Genomic DNA, 18996 nt, shown 5'->3' on the forward strand with positions numbered 1-18996 from the left:
TAAGTGATGCAGTGGACACATTTCATTAAACAATATCAAAAAGTAGAATTTGCCGGGCTTTCCTGGTGGCACAGTGGTTGAGAATCTGCCTGCCAATGCAGGGGACACGGGTTCGAGCCTTGGTCTGGGAAGATCCCACATGCCACGGAGCAACTAGGCCCCTGAGCCACAACTACTGAGCCTGCGCGTCTGGAGCCTGTGCTCCGCAACAAGAGGCCGCAACAGTGAAAGGCCCGCGCACTGCGATGAAGAGTGGCCCCCGCTCGCCGCAACTAGAGAAAGTCCTCGCACAGAAACGAAGACTCAACACAGTCAAAAATTAATTAATTAATTTTTTTTAAAAAGTGAGTTATTAAAAAAAAAAAGTAGCATTTGTTAATATCACCATCAATATCATCAGAAAAGTCTTTAAGTATTAAGTAGCCATCAAAGTCACAGTGATAATGCAAGTTTTCCAGAATCTGATTTTTATTTAAAGCTTGGATTTTATCACTGGCAACACATAACAGTTTTCCTTGAAGTGATAGGCTCACTTTGCTCATTTTTAAAGAAAATATCTTCCAAATATCCAAGTCTGAATAACAGTTTGTCAATAGTTTACTCTTATAAGTAAAGATGTTTCATTTAAAAAAAAAAGCAGTTCAGCTTGTACCTCAGTTAATTATTTAATCACTAGAGTGGTTTTCCTCTAGATAATCATCTTATTTCAATATACAGCAGTAGTGCCTTACGCATAATTTCCATTTCCTCAAACAGGATACTTAAAAGATGTGTATTCAAGAAATGAGATTTAATAAAATAATTGTTTACTGTTTGATCAAGTACACACAAATTAAACTTTTTTTTTTTTAACTGTGAATGTATATCAGTGAAGAATACAATGACTACTAGTACAGTTTGGTACTAGTTCCCCGATTTAAACCCATCACCATTGCTTTTGTACCATCAGTGCAAATGTCAGTGCAGTGAATTTTTTTTAAAAAGGCCTTTGTATTTTACAATATAGTTTTGACCTGAAAGGGTCTTAGGGACCACCAGGGGTCCACAGACCATACTTTGAGAACCACTGCACTGGACTATAGGTTTCTAGAGGACTTGTCTTTCATCTCTATACCCAAACAATACTTATCACATAGTAGGTACTTCATAAACATGTTTTCAATGAATGCATTACACTAAAGATTCCTTAGGCCTACACCTACAAAACCCCATGGAACGGGAATTCCCTGGTGGTCCAGGGGTTAGGACTTGGCGCTTTCACTGCTGTGGCCCAGGTTCAACTCCTTGTTGGGGAACTAAGATCCCACAAGCTGCACGGCACAGCAAAAAACAACAACAACAACAAAACCAAATAGGAGGGAAAAAAGGTTACAAATAAAAGTGCATAAAACAAAACCATGGGGAACACGATGAATAAGACATTGTCCTTATATTTGGAATTTTTAGTCCAAAAAGGAAGATAGCTATAAGAAAATATGTTACAACAGAGGTATCATCCATAGAGAAAGAAACAATTAACTCTAACTGAAGAAACTGGAAAAGGGGAGCAAAGGCGTAGAGGTTGAGAGGACAGACTGAGCAGAGGCATGGGAATGTTCTTGTGCACCATCAGTTTGTAGAATAGTCAAAGTTCCAATAGAACGTAGGAAGAAATAAAGTGGAGGATCAAGGGGGAACAATCTGCATTCCTATCTATCCTGCTCACCAGTGCCTGACTAGTGTCCCAAAAAGCCATCTTTATGTCTTCACCCTCCTCAAAATACCTCAATGACCACTTCACTGCCTATAAAATAAAGACAAACCCATTCTGGCATTTACAAACCTCTAAAAATCTTGTCCCACCCAATTTATATAATCTCATCTCTCTAGAAGTGCCCTACAACAGAAACCTTCTGCTTAGCCTTCTCACTGTTCCTACATTGGGAATTCACTCCCATCTTCCCACCTTGAGTGCCATCCAAGCCTTCTCCAATCCCAGGAGTCTCCTTTTAGTATAGCTATACCCTAGTATATGCCTATTCATTTGCATTCTTATTTCAATAATTAACTGAACACGTCCTACATGCCAGTTCCTCAGTATAAAAAGAAAACCAACACATAGTCCTCCCTCACTCTTGTGGAACTCAAAACGTATTTAGTGAGGTAAACGAAAAGCTAAGGGAGAAGAAAAAAAAAAAAAAGGAAATAGTGCCCTTTCCCACATCAAACGCAAACATTCTTATCATTAACGTAACTGTTTTGTACTTCGTCGAATTTTTCTCAAGAGCCCATCACCACCACAGAAAAGAGGCTCAATTAAAACGTGTTGAATTGGGTACCCCCTTTTCTTCCTAATACTTTTGGTTCTTTCTAAAACTGTAAACCAGATTTGTTTCTGTAAGTCCAGTAGTTCCAGTGGACGTGCATTGTAGCCAAGAATGAGTTTTAGTTTCAAATTGGAAATTTTGGCTCTGTGCAAGCTGACCATGCCTTAATACTGAATCTGTATTGTATAATTCGAACTCTGCCCTGGTTTCTCTCACCTAAGGATGGATCCTTCACTGGTTTTCTTTTGCTGATGTCCCCAAGCTGACCCCCTTCTTTGCCAGCACTGACTGTCTTATGCCCCTTACTCTACATCTTTACTTCTTAGCCTCCTTTCATAATATACTGTACTTTTCCCTCTCACTTCGACTTGGCCTTACCTAATTCAAGAACCCTACATGACCTTCTCTAAGCAACTCAGTACTGAAATAAAACATGAAGAGATGTACTTACTTACACAAAGCAAATCCACATTTTAATAGTTATCTAATCCCTCAAGTACCTAAATTCTATGGAGACAAGAGGTTCCTTATTTTGAAATCCTGTATACCATAATTCATTTCTTCACTGTCTTACTTTCCAAGATGAAAGGACATGACAGTAGCCAAGGTAGATATTGGTAAGGATGATACCACTCCCTGGCTCACATCAAACACAATCAGAGTCACTGAATTGTTAATTTATATAACAGATGCAGTAGTTCAGTATGGAACTTCCCCTAGTATATACCAATCCCACCCTAGAGAGAAAAAAAAGACAGAAGATAGTAAGCTCTAATCATGGCACAGGACTTTATATATGTTCTATCCATCCATGCCTTACAGAAAATGTATTTAATTAAAATCTATTTAATTAAATCTATTTAATTTTCATTTCCCTAAAATAAATAATAAATAAATGTCAGTTTCTACTCTCACTTCTACGATCTCTTAATTCTCTATACATGGTACATATTTCTAATAACAATGAATAATAAACAAATGATATTTGAGATACGATTTCATAAGTTTTTTAGTAAGGGACACCAGCATTAAGATGCTATGGGGTCCTAGACTCATGACAACATCCTATCAGTTATATTATTCCTTCTCTCTCCAAAGCTTATCTTCTTTCAGATTCCTTCCTTTCACAATTCTATTATTTATAATAACAATATGAGCAACAAGACTTATTAAGCACTTAATGGAATGGAAATAACATTTGAGGTTTTACACAACATCCATTTTAAACACAAATAATGCATGATACAAAATAACAATGTTGATCTGGTGCTAGAGATCAAATTTGGAATTAGGCTATCACTCTAATGTCTAGAGGATGAGTGAACAAATTCAATTTTAAGATGTAGGTTGACTTCATAATTTAGGAAAACTCAGAAATCAAAAACCATAAGCTTTTTCTAGAAACACAAAATTCCATGTTATTATACCAAGATCTTAAATAATTAAACTTCAATATATAAAAGGATACATTAAAATAAAGTCAATGTTTAATACTAAAAAAGAAGCACTAGTGACAAGGGAAAAATCTGAAAATCATTTATATTTGTCTTTGAAGTACTCTGTGTGATTTTTATTTTTCTAATTAAGTTGGGCCAACACTGCTGTAGCACTTTCTGGATATACTCAGACAAAATGAAGGCAGTACAGAAAATGCTTGTGGCAGGAAAATGCCCTCCTGATTACATTTTTAAAGGCATGTAACAAATTAACAGCCAGTTGTTTAAATGTATATTATCAAAGCTGATTATAAAGTTGCCTTTTAAGAGTTAACAGATTTCTATTAAATGTCTGAGCTATTGGATATAAACTAAGGCAAAATTGTTATCACATATTTTTTCAAGCCCAAGACTATATTACATTACTTTTAAAGGATTTATAATTATATTCTTTTAAAGTATGAATCTATAATGTTATAGATCTCTTATTTTACCTTAAGAATCAGCCAAATACGTGTTTTTGAGTTTCCCATGTAACCATCTCCTTACCCTCCTTGCTCTACTTTTTATTACCTCAAGGCAATTAACTGCCTGATGTTACATAGATACATAATCCTTTACTGGAAATTCCAAAACCTGAGAAGCTTTGAAAACCAAAGTTTTTTCCTAACTGAATTAGTGGCAAAAATCTGTCCTGACTTGAACTCATTTGGTAGCAAAATCTGATCTGACCTGAATAGACATGAGACTATTTATAGTCCTTATTTATCACACTTAGTGTAAAAATTCATACATTTTGCTACATTAATATTAATGTGTATAATTACAAGGTGCTGTAAGACAATGGTAAGGATATTAAATAACATACAAATATGCATGAATTACCTTTCTAAAATTTGAAAAATGTGAATTCCAAAACATATCTGCCCCCGGGTTTTGGATAAGGGATTGTGGACCTGTATTTATTTGTAATACTATCATTTTGCCATGAGGGCAGAACTTTATCTTATTCATTGTTTTATCCCCTGGGCCTAGAATTGTGCCTGACACATAGTAAATACTCAATAAATATTTGTTGAATAATCAAAATAAAGAATCACATTGAATTAATAGAAGTGGAGTTCAAAACAGAAAGGAACAAGAATATGTCTTCAGGGCAGTAATCTCCAAATGAAGTTATAATTTATATAGGTCATGAATCTCTTATTTGCAATTGTGAAATACAAAAATCTTCGAAAAAAGTTTTGTCATTACTGCTTATTTTCTGAAACTTCAGGCTTTCTTACAAAATTGAGAAACAGCTATTGACTTATTAGATCCCAAATTAGAATAAAAAGAAATATTTAAAGGAAAAACATTTTTAAAGAAAAGCAGAGTGCCACAGCAGACTTTGAATTCCTTAAGGTAAAGATGCTTTTCGTATTCTTTTATCACTTAGTAAAGTATCTGGCACATAGTAGGTACTTAATATATACTGTTAGAATGAACATTAAAAAAGAAGAATTGGGATTTTTTCCATTTAATAAAGACATGTTGAGCACCCTTCTCAGGCCAGTCATTATGCTAGGTGTAAAAAACAGCAGGACAAGAGACACACAGTCTTTTTTTGCCTTCATGAAACAGATTTTAGCGGGGAAGGCAGATGTTTAAATACTACAAAAAATAAAGTTCCAGGTACTATGGATCACAAAAGAAGAAGTACCTAAACTAAACTGGAAGGTTATGGAAAATCTATAAAGCTTAGACAGTTATGGCTGAAGAGTAGAGCGTGAAGAACAGTGCCACCAAGCTTTGCAGGCCTAATCAAGGACTCTGTACATTTTTCCAAGGGCAATGAAAAGCGTTGAGGGGTTTTTAAAAAAGGAGTGATATTTCATTTGGACTTTTAACTCAGACTTCTATTTTTTGAGTACTTACTATGTGCCTGGCATATTATCTTGCTTAATCCTCACAAAATAGGCTTTATGTTTCCAAGTTGTATGTAGGAGCTGGTGGCCGATCAGCATCCCTATGTAGAACAACTAGTAGAGCCAAACAAACAAACAAAAATCCAACTATCTGAAGACAGAAAAGAGTTGTTGAGAGAACAAGAACTAGAGAAACAGAAAGAGAAAAAATCTTGAGAGACAAACTGGCTTCTGTAGCAACATTTTCCCTGGGATCATTACTCTGAGCATGAACAGAAGGCTGAGAATCAGGACAAACCCAGTACAAAGCCTGGTGGAGGGCTACCAAGGTTGGACAGAGAAATAAGCAGAGGTGTGGCATAGACTTGGAGATCTTAAGCACATGGCCAGTTTTCTCAAGAAATTTTTTGAATACTAGAATTCTGTGGGGTAGAAGGTTACAACCCTAAGCATGAAACCTGGGAAAAAGTTTCTTAGCAGTCTGACAAGAAAAAGGTTAGAGTCTGGGACCCAAAGGGGAAAGGACCCTTAGAGTATATCAAATTCTTAGCTGAAAACTTGTGAGAGCCAGGAAAGAACCAGAGGAAAATTGAGCCTGAAAGTAAAAATCAGCCTCAACCCAGCACACTCCCTAACTGGATTAAGGGAATCAGTCACAAGACTATCTGCCCAGTGGAGGGGAGACTGAACCCTCAAGAAAGGAGGCATTACAGTTTTTTGGACACAATGTCTGGCAACAAATAAAAGTTACTAGGCATGCCAGCAGACAAAATCAGATGAATAAAAGATAAGAGAAAATAACGCCATAGACAGAGATCCACATATGATCCAGATTTTGGTGTTAACTGACAAGGACTTTAAAACAATTGAGTTATATTTTTATAAAAGAGAAAAACTGGACAAAGTAGATGAAAAGCAGGTAATTTTACCTGAGAACTGGAATCAATAAAAGAGAACCATTTGGAAATTTTAGAATTGAAAAATACACTAAATGTAAATAAGAATTCATTAGATGGATTTACCAAGAGATATAAAATAGCATAAAACAGGATTGGTGAATTGAAAGAAGGTCAAAAGAAAATGTCCAAACTGAAGCACAGAGGAAAAAAAATATGTAAGGTAAAGAAAAAGAGTACTAGAGATAAGTAAGACTCAGTGAAAAATCTAACTGATGTACAAATTGGAGTCTCAGAAAGAAAGGAGAGAAAAATGTGGCAGAACAAATATGCAAACAGATAATGACCAAGAATTTTTCAAAACTGGAGAAAGATATCAACCCCAGATTTAAGAAGGCCCACAAACTCAAACCAGAATAAATTAAATGATTATAATAATAATAATAATGCAAACAACAATAATAACACAGCAAGGCACATCTTAACAAGACTGCTGAAAATCAAAGACAGAAAATGTTAAAACAGCCAGGGTGAGGGTGAGGGACATACATTCAGTGGATAACAAAAAGCCTGATGGCTGACTTCACAACAGAAAACAAAGAGGCCAGAAGGCAATGAAATGTCTCAACAGGCTGACAAAAAAATTACTGACAACTTTGAAATTTATGCACAGAAAAAAAAAAATCCTTCAAAAATAAAGATGAAATAAAGATATCATCAGACAAGTAAAACTGAGGAGCTTGTCATCTGGAAACTTGCACTGAAACAAATACTAAAAAGAGTTGTTATAGCAGAAGAAAAATAATCCCAGTGTAAATATAGAAAAGTAGGAGGGAATAATGAGAAACAAAAAGGATAAAAATTGGTTAAAAATGAGTAAATATTATTTTTTTTCTTTCTTAAGATAGTCTTAACTTTCCCATTCAGGCAGTTCAGCTACAAATCAGAAACAATCAGAATCAAGGTCAGAGGATTTCAACTCCTTTCTGAAAAATCACATAATGAATGCACTGATTCTGGCAATACCATTAAAAATACTAAAATGCAAAACAAAAAAAACCCAAAAAAATCCCCCAGCAAATATTGACTAAATACTTATGCTACAGAAGAATAATAGCAATGTCTTGTGGAATTTAAAATAAAATGCACAACAAAAATAACACAAGGGAAAAGAGGTGTAAATAAGTAAAGTGTTCTAAGTTCTAGCATTACATTACAGGGAAATAGTAAAAAAAAAAAAAAATTAGTTTATTCAAGACTACAATTAATCAAGAATAAATGCTGTAGCCTCTAGGGTATCTACATAAATAACAGTAAAATAATGTGTAACTATCACATTAATGGAGACAAAAATAGAACAACAAAAATATTTGAATAAAATCTGAATAATCCAAAAGAATACAAGAAAAGAGAGAAAGCAGAATGTGAAGCAAATGTATCAAATTAAAAAACCAAATATTAAGACCAGAAATATAAAACCAAATATATCAGTAAATTCATTAAATGTAAATATACTAAATAATAAAATAAAAAGGTTTGTCAGCCTGGATTTAAAAAACAACTATACAAGGATGCTGATGCAGAAAGGGTGAAAATAAAAGTATGGAAAAACTCATGCCATGCAACCACTAACCAAAAAAAGCTGTTGTGGCTATACTAACATTGGACAAAACAGACTTTAAGGTGAGAACCTTATTAGAGATAAAGAAGGACATTTCATAAAGATTAAGGGGTTAATCCACCAGGAAGCTATCACAATATAAAGCTATATACAACCAATGAAATAGCCTTAAAATTAAAAAAATTTAAAAATTTAGAGAATTAAAAGAAATAGACAAATATACAAGCATGATGGGAGATTTAAACATATTTCTTTGAATAACTGGTAACAAACAGAAAAAAATTCAATAAGATTATAGAAAAGCTGAACAGCATAACTGACACCTGAACTTCAGTGACATATATAGCCTACCTGACCCAACAGTGACAGATACACGTTATTTACAAGTGCACGTGGAACATGCAGCAAAATTGATTACATACCAGATTGTAAAGCAAGCCTCAACAAATTTTAAAATATTTAATCAGTCAGAGAATGTTCTCTGACAACACTGACATTAAGCTGGAAATCAATAACATTGACATGATACTATACATAGAAAATCCTAAAGATGCCACCAGAAAACAAGAGCTCATCAATGAATAGAATAAAGTTGAAGGATACAAAATTAATATACAGAAATCTATTGCATTTCTGTACACTAACAACAAACAATCAGAAAGAGAAATTAAGGAAACAATCCCATTTACCATCATATCAAAACCAATAAAATATATCGGAATAAACCTACCTAAGAAAGTAAAAGACCTATACTCAGAAAACTGCTAGACACTGATGAAAGAAACTGAAGACAACACAAACAGATGGAAAGATACACCGTGTTCTTGAATTGGAAGAATCAATATTGTCAAAATAACCATACTACCCAAGGCAATCTACAGATTCAGTGCAATCCCTATCAAAATACCAATGGCATTTTTCACAGAACTGGAACAAATAATTTTAAAATTTGTATGGAAATACAAAAGACCCCAAAACGCCAAGAAAATCTTGAGAAAAAGAACAGAGCTGAGGAATCATGCTCCCTGACTTCATAGTACAAAGCTACAGTAATCAAAACAGTATGGTACTGGCACAAAAACAGACACATATATCAATGCAACATGATAGAGAGCCCAGAAATAAACCCACACACTTAAGGTCAATTAACCTGCAATAAAGGAGGCAAGAATATACAACAGAGAAAAAACAGTCTCTTCAATAAGTGGTACTGGGAAACCTGGAGAGCTACATGTAAAAAAACAAATTTGAACATTCTCTAACGCCATATACAAAACTAAACTCAAAATGAATTAAAGACCTAAATGTAAGACCAGATACTATAAAACTCCTAGAGAAAAATATAAGCAGAACACTCTTTGACATAAATCACAGCAATAATTTTTTGGATCCATCTCCTAAAGCATAGGAAATAAAAGCAAATAAACAAATGTGGTCTAACTAAAAGCTTTGGCACAGCAAAGAAAACCACTGACAAAGCAAAAAGACAACCTACTGAATGGGAGAAAATATTTGCAAATGATATGTCTCATAAGGGATTAATATGCAACATATATAAACAGCTCATAAAACTCAATATAAAAAAACACTACCTGATTAAAAAATGGGCAGAAGAACTGAATAGACATTTTTTGAAAGAGGAAATGCAGATAGCCAAAAGGCACATGAAAAGATGCTCAACATTGTTAACCATCAGGGAAATGCACATCGAAACTTCATACCTGTCAGAATAGTTATCATGAAGAAGAACACAAGTAACAAATGTTGGCGAGGTTGTGGAGAAAAGGGAACCCTCCTACACTGTTAGTGGGAATGTAAATTGGTACAGCCACTATGGAAAACAGTATGGCAGTTTCTCAAAAAACTAAAAATAGAACTACCATATGATCCAGCAATTCAACTCCTGGGTACATATCCAAAAAAACCAAAAACACTATTTCAAAAAGATACATGCACCTCAATGTTCATAGCAGCATTATTTACAATTGCCGAGATATGGAAGCCACCTAAGTGTTCATCATTAGATGAATGGATAAAGAAGATGGGAGATTATATATATATATGTGTGTGTGTGTGTATGTATATATATATACATATATACATACATACACACACACACACATATATATATATATATGTGCATGCAATGGAATACTACTCAGCCATAAAAAAGAACAAAATTTTGCCATTTGCAGCAACATGGATGGACTTGGAGGTCATTATGCTAAGTGAAATAGGTCATACAGAAAGACAAACGCTATATGATATTACTTATATGTGGAATCTAAAAATTTTTTAAACTAGTGAGTAAACATAAAAGAAGCATAGTCACAGATATAGAGAACAAACTAGTCGTTACCAGTGGGGAGAGGGAAGAGGGGGCAATATAGGAGTAGGGGATTAAGAGGTACAAGCTATTAGGTATAAAATAAGCTACAAGGATATATTGTACCGCATGGTGAATATAGTCAATATTTTATAATAACTATAAGTGGAGTACAACTTTTAAAAATTGTGAATCACTATATTGTACACCTATAACATATAATATTGTACAGCAACTATACTTCGAAAAAAGTACCAAAAAAAAAAAGAAAATATTAATTGCTTGGAAATTAAGCAATATACTTCAGGATACCCCTTGGGCCAAATTTTTTAAATGACAAAAAAATATTAGGAAATGTTTTATACAAAAGGATAGTAAAAGTATAACTCGTTAAAACTGTGGAATGCAGTTAAAGTAGTGCTTAGGGGAAAAATCATAGCCTTAATGCATATTTTAGAAAAGAAAAAAGTCTTGAAATCCATGATCTAAGTTTCCATCTCAAGAAACTAAAAATAGAACAGCAAATCAATCCCAAAGAAAATAGGAGAAAATTAATAATAAAGATGTGATCCAAAATTAAGAGAAAATTTCAAACCCAACACTGGTTCTTTGATGAGATCAATTAAATAGATAAACACCTAGCAAAACTGTTCAAAGACACACATGCACACAAATTTTTATAATCCGAAACTGTGACAGACTTTTCAGACATTAAAAAGAAATAAAAATTTATTATAGACAACTTTAAGCCAATTATTTATATCATTTAAATGAACAAATTCTTTGAAAAACACAATTTATCAAAGCTGACAATAGAAGGAATAGAAAATCTGAATACTCCTATATCTATTAAAAATTGAATCTGTTCTTTAAAATCTTTCCAACACAATGCTGAAGCAGAACAAAACTGGAGGACTGACAACTTCAACTTATTATAAAGCTACCAAAATCAAGACAATGTGGTAATGTTAAAAAAACAGACAAGTAGATCAATGGAATAGAATGGAGACTCAGAAATACCAACACAAATATAGTCAACTGATCTTTGACAAAAGAGCAAAGGCAATTCAATGGAGCAAAGACAGTCTTTTCAACAAATTGTACTGGAGCAACTGGACATCCACATGCAAAAAAAAAAAAAAAAGGATCATAAATGTAAAACCCAGATCCATAAGACTTCTAAAAGATAACATAGGATAAAATCTAAGTGACCTTGGGTTTGGTGATTAATTCTTAGACATAACACCAAAAGCATGATCCATAAAAGAAAAAAATTGATAAGTTGGACTTCATTAAAATTAAAAACTTCTCTGAGAAAGATACTGCCAGGAGAATGAAAAGACTGGCCACAAATTGGGAGAAGATATTTGCAAAGCACATATCTGAAAAAGGACTTGTACCCAAAACATAAAACAGACTCTTAAAACTCAACAATAAGAACACCCAATTAAAAATGGGCAAAAGACCTGAAGGGACACCTCACCAAAGAAGACATACAGATGGCAAATAAACATATGAAAAGATATTCAATATCATATGTCACTAGGGAATTGCAAATTAAAACAACAGTGAGATATCACAACACACCTATTAGAATGGCCAAAATCTAAAACACTGATAACACCAAATGCTGGTGAGAATGTAGAGCAACAGGAACTCTCAATCAGTGCTGGCGGGAATGCAAAAATGGTATAGCCACAATGGAAGACAAGTTGTCAGTTTCTACCAAATTTTTACCATATCAGCCAGAAATCATGCTTCTTGGTATTTACCCAAATTAGTTGAAAACTTATGTCAACACAAAAATCTACCCAGGAATGTTTATACCAGTTTTATTCATAACTGCCAATCTTGGAAGCAACCAAGATGTCCTTCAACAGATAGTGAATGTATAAACAAACTGATACATCCCCACAATATAATATTATTCAGAAAAAAAAAAGCTATCAAGAAACAAAAAGACATACAGTAACATAATCGACATTGCCAAGTGAAAGAAGTCAATTTGAAGAAGCTACATACTGTTATGATTACAACTATAGGACATTCTCAAAGGGAAAACTATAGAGACAGTAAAAAACCAAGTGGTTGCCAGGGGCTTGGAAGGAGGGAGGGATGTGTAGGTGGAGCACAGGGGATTTTTTTAGGACTGTAAAACTATTCTGTAAGATAATGGAATAGTAGGTACATGGTATTATACATTTGTCAAAACCCATAGACCTGTGTAACACAAACAGTGAACCCTGATGAAAACTGTGGACTTTAATAATAATGTATCAATATCGATTGGTCCACCAATAGTAACAAATGTACCACACTAATGCAAGATGCTAATAATAAGGGAAACAGTATATAAGGAAAGGGGATGTATGGGAACTCTGTACCTTCTGCTCAATTTTTCTGTAAGCCTTAAACCATTCTAAAAAATAAAGTCCACTAATTAAAAACAAAACACAACAAAATAAAAAACCTTCTCAAAAGAAAATCTGAGACACAGGCTTCAATGGAGAATTCTTCCAAACATTTACGAAAGAAATAACCCAGTCTCATAACATTTTTATATCAAATAGAAAAGAAAAAAGGGGGAACACTTCCCTACCATTTTATCAGGCCAGTATAACCTTGATATAAAACTTGTCAAAGACATTACAAGAAAGGAAAATTACAGACCAATCTTTCTCACTGACATAGATTCAATCCTTCAGCACTTACTATTGGACTTCTGCTAATGCATAGGATGTGGACAGCCAGAATAAGAAATATCACTCCCACCCTAACAATGAGAAAAAGTGGTATAATCTACAAAATCATAACTTTTGAACTCACCATAAAACTGAAGTTTTAAGACGATCAAGTGAACTAAATTCCAAAGAGTAACAAGCCCCTCTAAAGACAGATGGGACTCCAAACTATTTCATATTTGGCAAAGCACAGGAGGAAAAGGAGGCTACCGTACAAGCAAGAAAGAAGAATTCAGCTAAAATTGTTAACTGTTATTGATTAGATGTGGGCTAGCATGTCAGTTGAGAAACACTGGGAGCTCAAAACCCAAGGGGAATTCACACTCACTTGCATGCTCTTTTCCATAGGTCTCCATCAGGACTGAGGGCAGAGCAGGAACTGCAGAGAGCCCCCTTCTGTGGCACAGGTGTGCAAGAAACGATAGGCTATCACTACAAAACAAGCATGCAACCATGCCCAAACTCTCCTCTCATTTGAGGAAGAGGCCTTATACCTCTGAGGGAGGCAATAATTTGTTGCTTCTGGGGGTGAGATAGATACAAAAACTGTCTTCCTCATGGAAACGTAAGAAAACTCTCATGGGCCCCAAATCCTGTACCAGTACATAGCAGAGGTAAGCCAGAACTAGCAAGAGGCAGGAATCTCTCTTTCACCCATTATTTGCCACAAGGCAAAGTTTGGCTGCCAAAAGCAGAAGAGAAAGGAACATTGTCAAAGACCCACTCCCAAGGCACCTGGACTGAGACAGGACCAGGAGGACAGAAAACACCTGTATCTACCCTGAGCTTAGGACTGAGTAACAAACAACAGACTACTGCTGAGGAAGGGATCAGAGCATGGAGAGAGACCTCCCTCTGTGGCACAGGCAAAGGAGACAAATGAAAACTGAGGATACAGACACTGAGAAAAACCCTCCAGTACCCCAGGACTATTTCTAAGCACAAAGTTACAGCAGCCCACTGAATTTGAAGCTTGTGGTACACTGAAGCTAATGACAGTAATAACAAAACTCAAGCCTAGCTTGGCTCCTGACTGTACTGACTGAAGCCTCCATACTCAGTAAAGATATAGAACACTTGAACAAAATTGTCAATATACTTGACCTAATTGACATGTATAGTACAGTAACAGCAGAATGCTCATGCTTTCCAAGGGCATGTGGAACATTCAACAAGATAACCTGAATGGCCTCGCACATGTTTTAAAAATTAAAATTTTTATTAAAAAATGTTCCCGCAAAGAAAACTCCAGGCCCCAATAACGTTACTGGGAATTCTACCAAACATTTAAGGAGGAAATAATATCAATTCTATACAAATTCTTCCAGAAAACAGGAGAGAAGGGAACACTTCTCAACTCAGTTTAAGAGATCAGCATTACCTGATATCAAATCTAGACAAAGATGTTAAAGTAAAACTATAAACCAATATCCTTTATAAAAATACTCACAAAATCTTCAACAAAGTATTAGCAAATGGAATCAAGAAATATATAAGAAGGATAATGCATCATAGCCAAGTAGAACTTATCTTAGGAATGCAAAATTGGTTCAACATTCAAAACCAATTAGTATTATTCACCATATCAACATATATAAAAAATCACATGAGCATCTCTCCAGATACAAGAAAAGTATTTAACAAAATTCAACATCAATTAGTAATAAAACACTCAGAAAACCAGGAATAGAAGAGAGCTTCTTCAACCTAACAAAAAGCATCTATACAACATTGCACTGGAGTCACTAGCCACTGTAACAAGGCAAGAAAAAGAACTAAAAGGCACACTGATTGGAAAGGAAGAAGTAAAACATCTTTATTCGCAAATGACACATATACTTGGAAAATACTAAGCAATCTACAAAAAAGGTACTATATCTAACAAGTAAGTTTAGTAAGTCCCCAGGATACATGGTAAATATACAAATATCAATTTATTTCTGTATACTAACAACAAGTAATTGGAAACTGAAACAAGAAAAAAAAGCCAGCATGTTAATAGTATCAAAAAAACATGAAATACTTGGGGAAAATCTTAATAAAATATGTGCAATATCTGTGTACTTAACTATAAAACACTGATGAGAGAAAATGAAGATACGAATAAATGGAGAAACAAAGCATGTTCATTGGCCAGAAAATTCAATATTGTTAAGATGTCAAGTCTCCCCAAATTGATCTCTACATTCAACATAACCCCAATACAAATCCCAGTAAGTTTTTTGTAGTAATTTACAAGATGATTCTAAAATTCATATGGCAAAGCAAAATACCTAGAGTAGTCAAAACAATTTTGAAAAAGAGAAGCAAAGTTGGACGACTAATTACCTGATTTCAAGACTTACTATAAAGTTATAAAAATCAAAATAGTGTGGTATTAGCATAATAATAGACAAATAGATCAATGGAACAGAATAGAGAGTTAGAAATATTCGTGCACGCACGCGTGTGCACGTGTATGTGTGTCTGTGTGTGTGTGTCTGTGTGTGTGTATACTAAATCAATTTTCAGCAAAGGTGCCGAGAAAATTAGTGGAGAAAGGATAGATTTGTCAACCAATAAGTACTAGAAATAGGTATGGTATTGGACATACACATGCAAAAAACAACAACAACAAAAAGCTTTACATTACATCATATACAAAAATTGACTTAAAATGGATTCTAGATCTAAATGTCCAAGCTAAAACTAATAAAACTTCTAGAACAAAACATAGGAGAAACTTTTTTTTCTTTTTTTTTTTAAAACATATGGAATTTATTGTTTTCTGGTTTTCCCCCCTGACATGATACCTTTTTTTTTTTTTTACATTTTTATTGGAGTATAATTGCTTTACAATGGTGTGTTAGTTTCTGCTTTATAACAAAGTGAATCAGTTATACATATACATATGTTACCATATCTCTTCCCTCTTGCGTCTCCCTCCCACCCTCCCTATCCCACCCCTCTAGGTGGTCACAAAGCACCGAGCTGATCTCCCTGTGCTATGCGGCTGCTTCCCACTAGCTATCTATTTTACGTTTGGTAGTGCATATATGTCCATGCCACTCTCTCACTTTGTCACAGCTTACCCTTCCCCCTCCCCATATCCTCAAGTCCATTCTCTAGTAGGTCTGTGTCTTTATTCCCATCTTGCCCCTAGATTCTTCATGACCTTTTTTTTTTTTTCCTTAGTTTCCATATATATGTGTGAGCATACGGTATTTGTTTTTCTCTTTCTGACTTACTTCACTCTGTATGACAGACTCTAGGTCCATCCACCTCACTACAAATAACTCAATTTCGTTTCTTTTATGGCTGAGTAATATTCCATTGTATATATGTGCCACATCTTCTTTATCCATTCATCTATTGATGGACACTTAGGTTGCTTCCATGTCCTGGCTATTGTAAATAGAGCTACAATGAACATTGTGGTACATGACTCTTTTTGAATTATGGTTTTCTCAGGGTATATGTGCAGTAGTGGGACTGCTGGGTCATATGGTAGTTCTATTTTTAGTTTTTTAAGGAACCTCCATACTGTGGAGAAACTTTTTGAGACCTTGGGGGAGGCAAAGATTCTTAGGTAGGGCACAAAAAGCACAAATCATGAAAGAAATTGATAAAAATGTATGTCTTCAAAATTCTAAATTTCTGCTCTTTGAAAGACCCAGTTAAGAAAACAAAAAGATAAACCACAGACTGGGAGAAAATATTTGCAAGCTGCATATCCGATAAGGGACTTATGCCATATATAAAGAATCCTTACAATTCAACAATATGAGAACAAACACAATTTTTTTTAATAGGCAAAAGATTTGAACAGACTACTTCACCAAAGGAGATATAAACATTTGATAAGATGCTCAATATCTTTAGTCATTTGGCAAATGCAGTTAAAGCCACAATGGGATATCATTATGCTCCTACTAGAGGAGTGTAATTATAAATAAAAATTAATTAATTAAACACTGACATCAAGCACTAGCAAGGATGCAGAACAATCCTCATAACTGCTGGTGGAAATGCAAAATAATACAGCCACTTTGGAAAAGTTTAGCAGATTGTTATAGACATACACTTACCATACAACTCAGCAATTCCACTCCTAGATATTTATCCAAGAGAAAAGAAAACTAAAAAACAAAACAAAACAAAAAACCTATACCAGAAAGCATGTATCGGCTTTACTCATAATCTCTATAAACAGAAACAACCCATAACTCTATAACCAAAAATGCCCAGCAACCAATGAATGGATAAACAAATCGTAGTACATCCAAACAATGAAATATTACTCAACAATAAAAAGGAACAGAACTACTGAAATACCAACAACACGATTGAATTTCAAAAGCATTATGCAAAATGACAGAAAGCAAGCACAAAATTTTAAATACTGTATGATTCCATTTATCACATTCACCAAAAAAAGGCAAAGATCTCCTGATCAATCTCTGCATCCAAAGAACTTAGCGTATTAGAAAATACTCGATAAGCGCCCAGTGGACGGTTAGACGGGCAATCATTGCAGGGAGGGTAGAGCGCAAAAAGGTGATAAATAGACGCGAAAGCCAAAATGTACCTGGGGGCTCAAACCCACCTACAGGGTGGAAAAAGTGAAGGAAGGTATAGTCCAACCTACCTCCACTGACTCCAGCAGCTTAAAAAATTAGACCCTGTAAAGGACTACAATATGAATGAATAGCCTCAGCGGTTCTCTGGCCTGAAGAAAGGCGTGATGTGACCCACCTTTCTTTAAAAAAAAAAAAAATCTATTACCTCCACGCCCGAGGCTGAGCAAGTGGAGCTTACACCTGGAAGGGAGGTTTTTCCCTGCCCAGGAGCGGAGCTGGAGAGACCCGAGGCGGGCTTCGGCTTAGGTCAGCGGGGTGCAGAAAGAGCCGAAGCACCGCCACGGCCCCGCTGGTCTCCATCCCTTCCCACTCAGCCTCACTTACCCAGGCCTGCCTTTCCAACTGAGCGTACAAATTGGAGCCCTTGAGCTTTTGGACTATCTGGGCAATAATGAGAGCGAGATCCGACTCCTCCTGCAACATTTCCCCGGTCCTAGCCCGCCAAGCAGCAGGGGCAGGCCGCTAGCGGGGAGAGAACCGGCTACGTACGAGGTCCCACTCAGGGCCAGTGACACTTCTCGGGGAACTTATTACGCAGGGACTCCTCCAGCGGGGGTTACCAGGCAACTGCCGGGCCGTGTGTCCGTTCCTCTCTGGTCCCCCCCATGCCTGAAGGCTCCAGCACCTGCGTTCCGCTGGCAGAAAACGACCTGCGGAGTGGGGGGAGGGGAGTAGCTTTTCATTCCATTGTTCCTGCTTGGTCTGTTGTTGAAAGGCAAGCAGAGGAGCTCTTTCCTCTAGAGCCACAGCGCCTCTGATGCACCAGGGGAAATCAGAAAGTTGTGTATTTTGTGTTTTATTATAAAGAAAAATAATAGGAAAATATTATAAAGGAAAATAATAACCTTCCAATCTCTACAGAAACAGGGCAGTGCACACAACATGGCAAATGACTTCCAAAAATTATGAGGCTCTGATGCTAGCTGTGTGAACTTGGGCGAGGTGCTTAAATTTCAGAACTCAGTTTCCGCCTCAGTAAAATAATACCCAGTTGACAAGATGCTCTGATGATTAGCTGAGGAAACGATTGTGAGGGGTTCTAGCACTGCACTAAGCACTCCATTTTTTCCCCCGTTCTCTTTCTATTTTCTGGGATCTTATGCCAGGAATAAATAGACAGCATCTCCTTATCTAACAGCTACAA

The 18996-nt window shown here is 35.5% G+C and overlaps 1 protein-coding gene across 5 annotated transcripts in view; it reads right to left on the minus strand.

The window, feature by feature from the left end:
• TBC1D19 (TBC1 domain family member 19) overlaps positions 1-18378 on the minus strand; it is a 160678-nt gene extending 142300 nt beyond the window's left edge. For 4 of the 5 annotated variants that reach the window (XM_059924158.1, XM_059924157.1, XM_059924156.1 and 1 more), the window contains exon 1: positions 18177-18378. In XM_059924158.1, the coding sequence (XP_059780141.1) occupies positions 18177-18275 (99 nt within the window). In that variant the 5' untranslated portion in view covers positions 18276-18378. The remainder of the gene's footprint in view (positions 1-18176) is intronic. The other variant, XM_059924159.1, reaches the window with a different exon arrangement.
• Positions 18379-18996: the final 618 nt, after the last annotated feature.

The sequence above is a fragment of the Balaenoptera ricei genome, chromosome 5, assembly GCF_028023285.1.
Source record: "Balaenoptera ricei isolate mBalRic1 chromosome 5, mBalRic1.hap2, whole genome shotgun sequence".
Taxonomy (NCBI): Eukaryota; Metazoa; Chordata; class Mammalia; order Artiodactyla; family Balaenopteridae; genus Balaenoptera; species Balaenoptera ricei.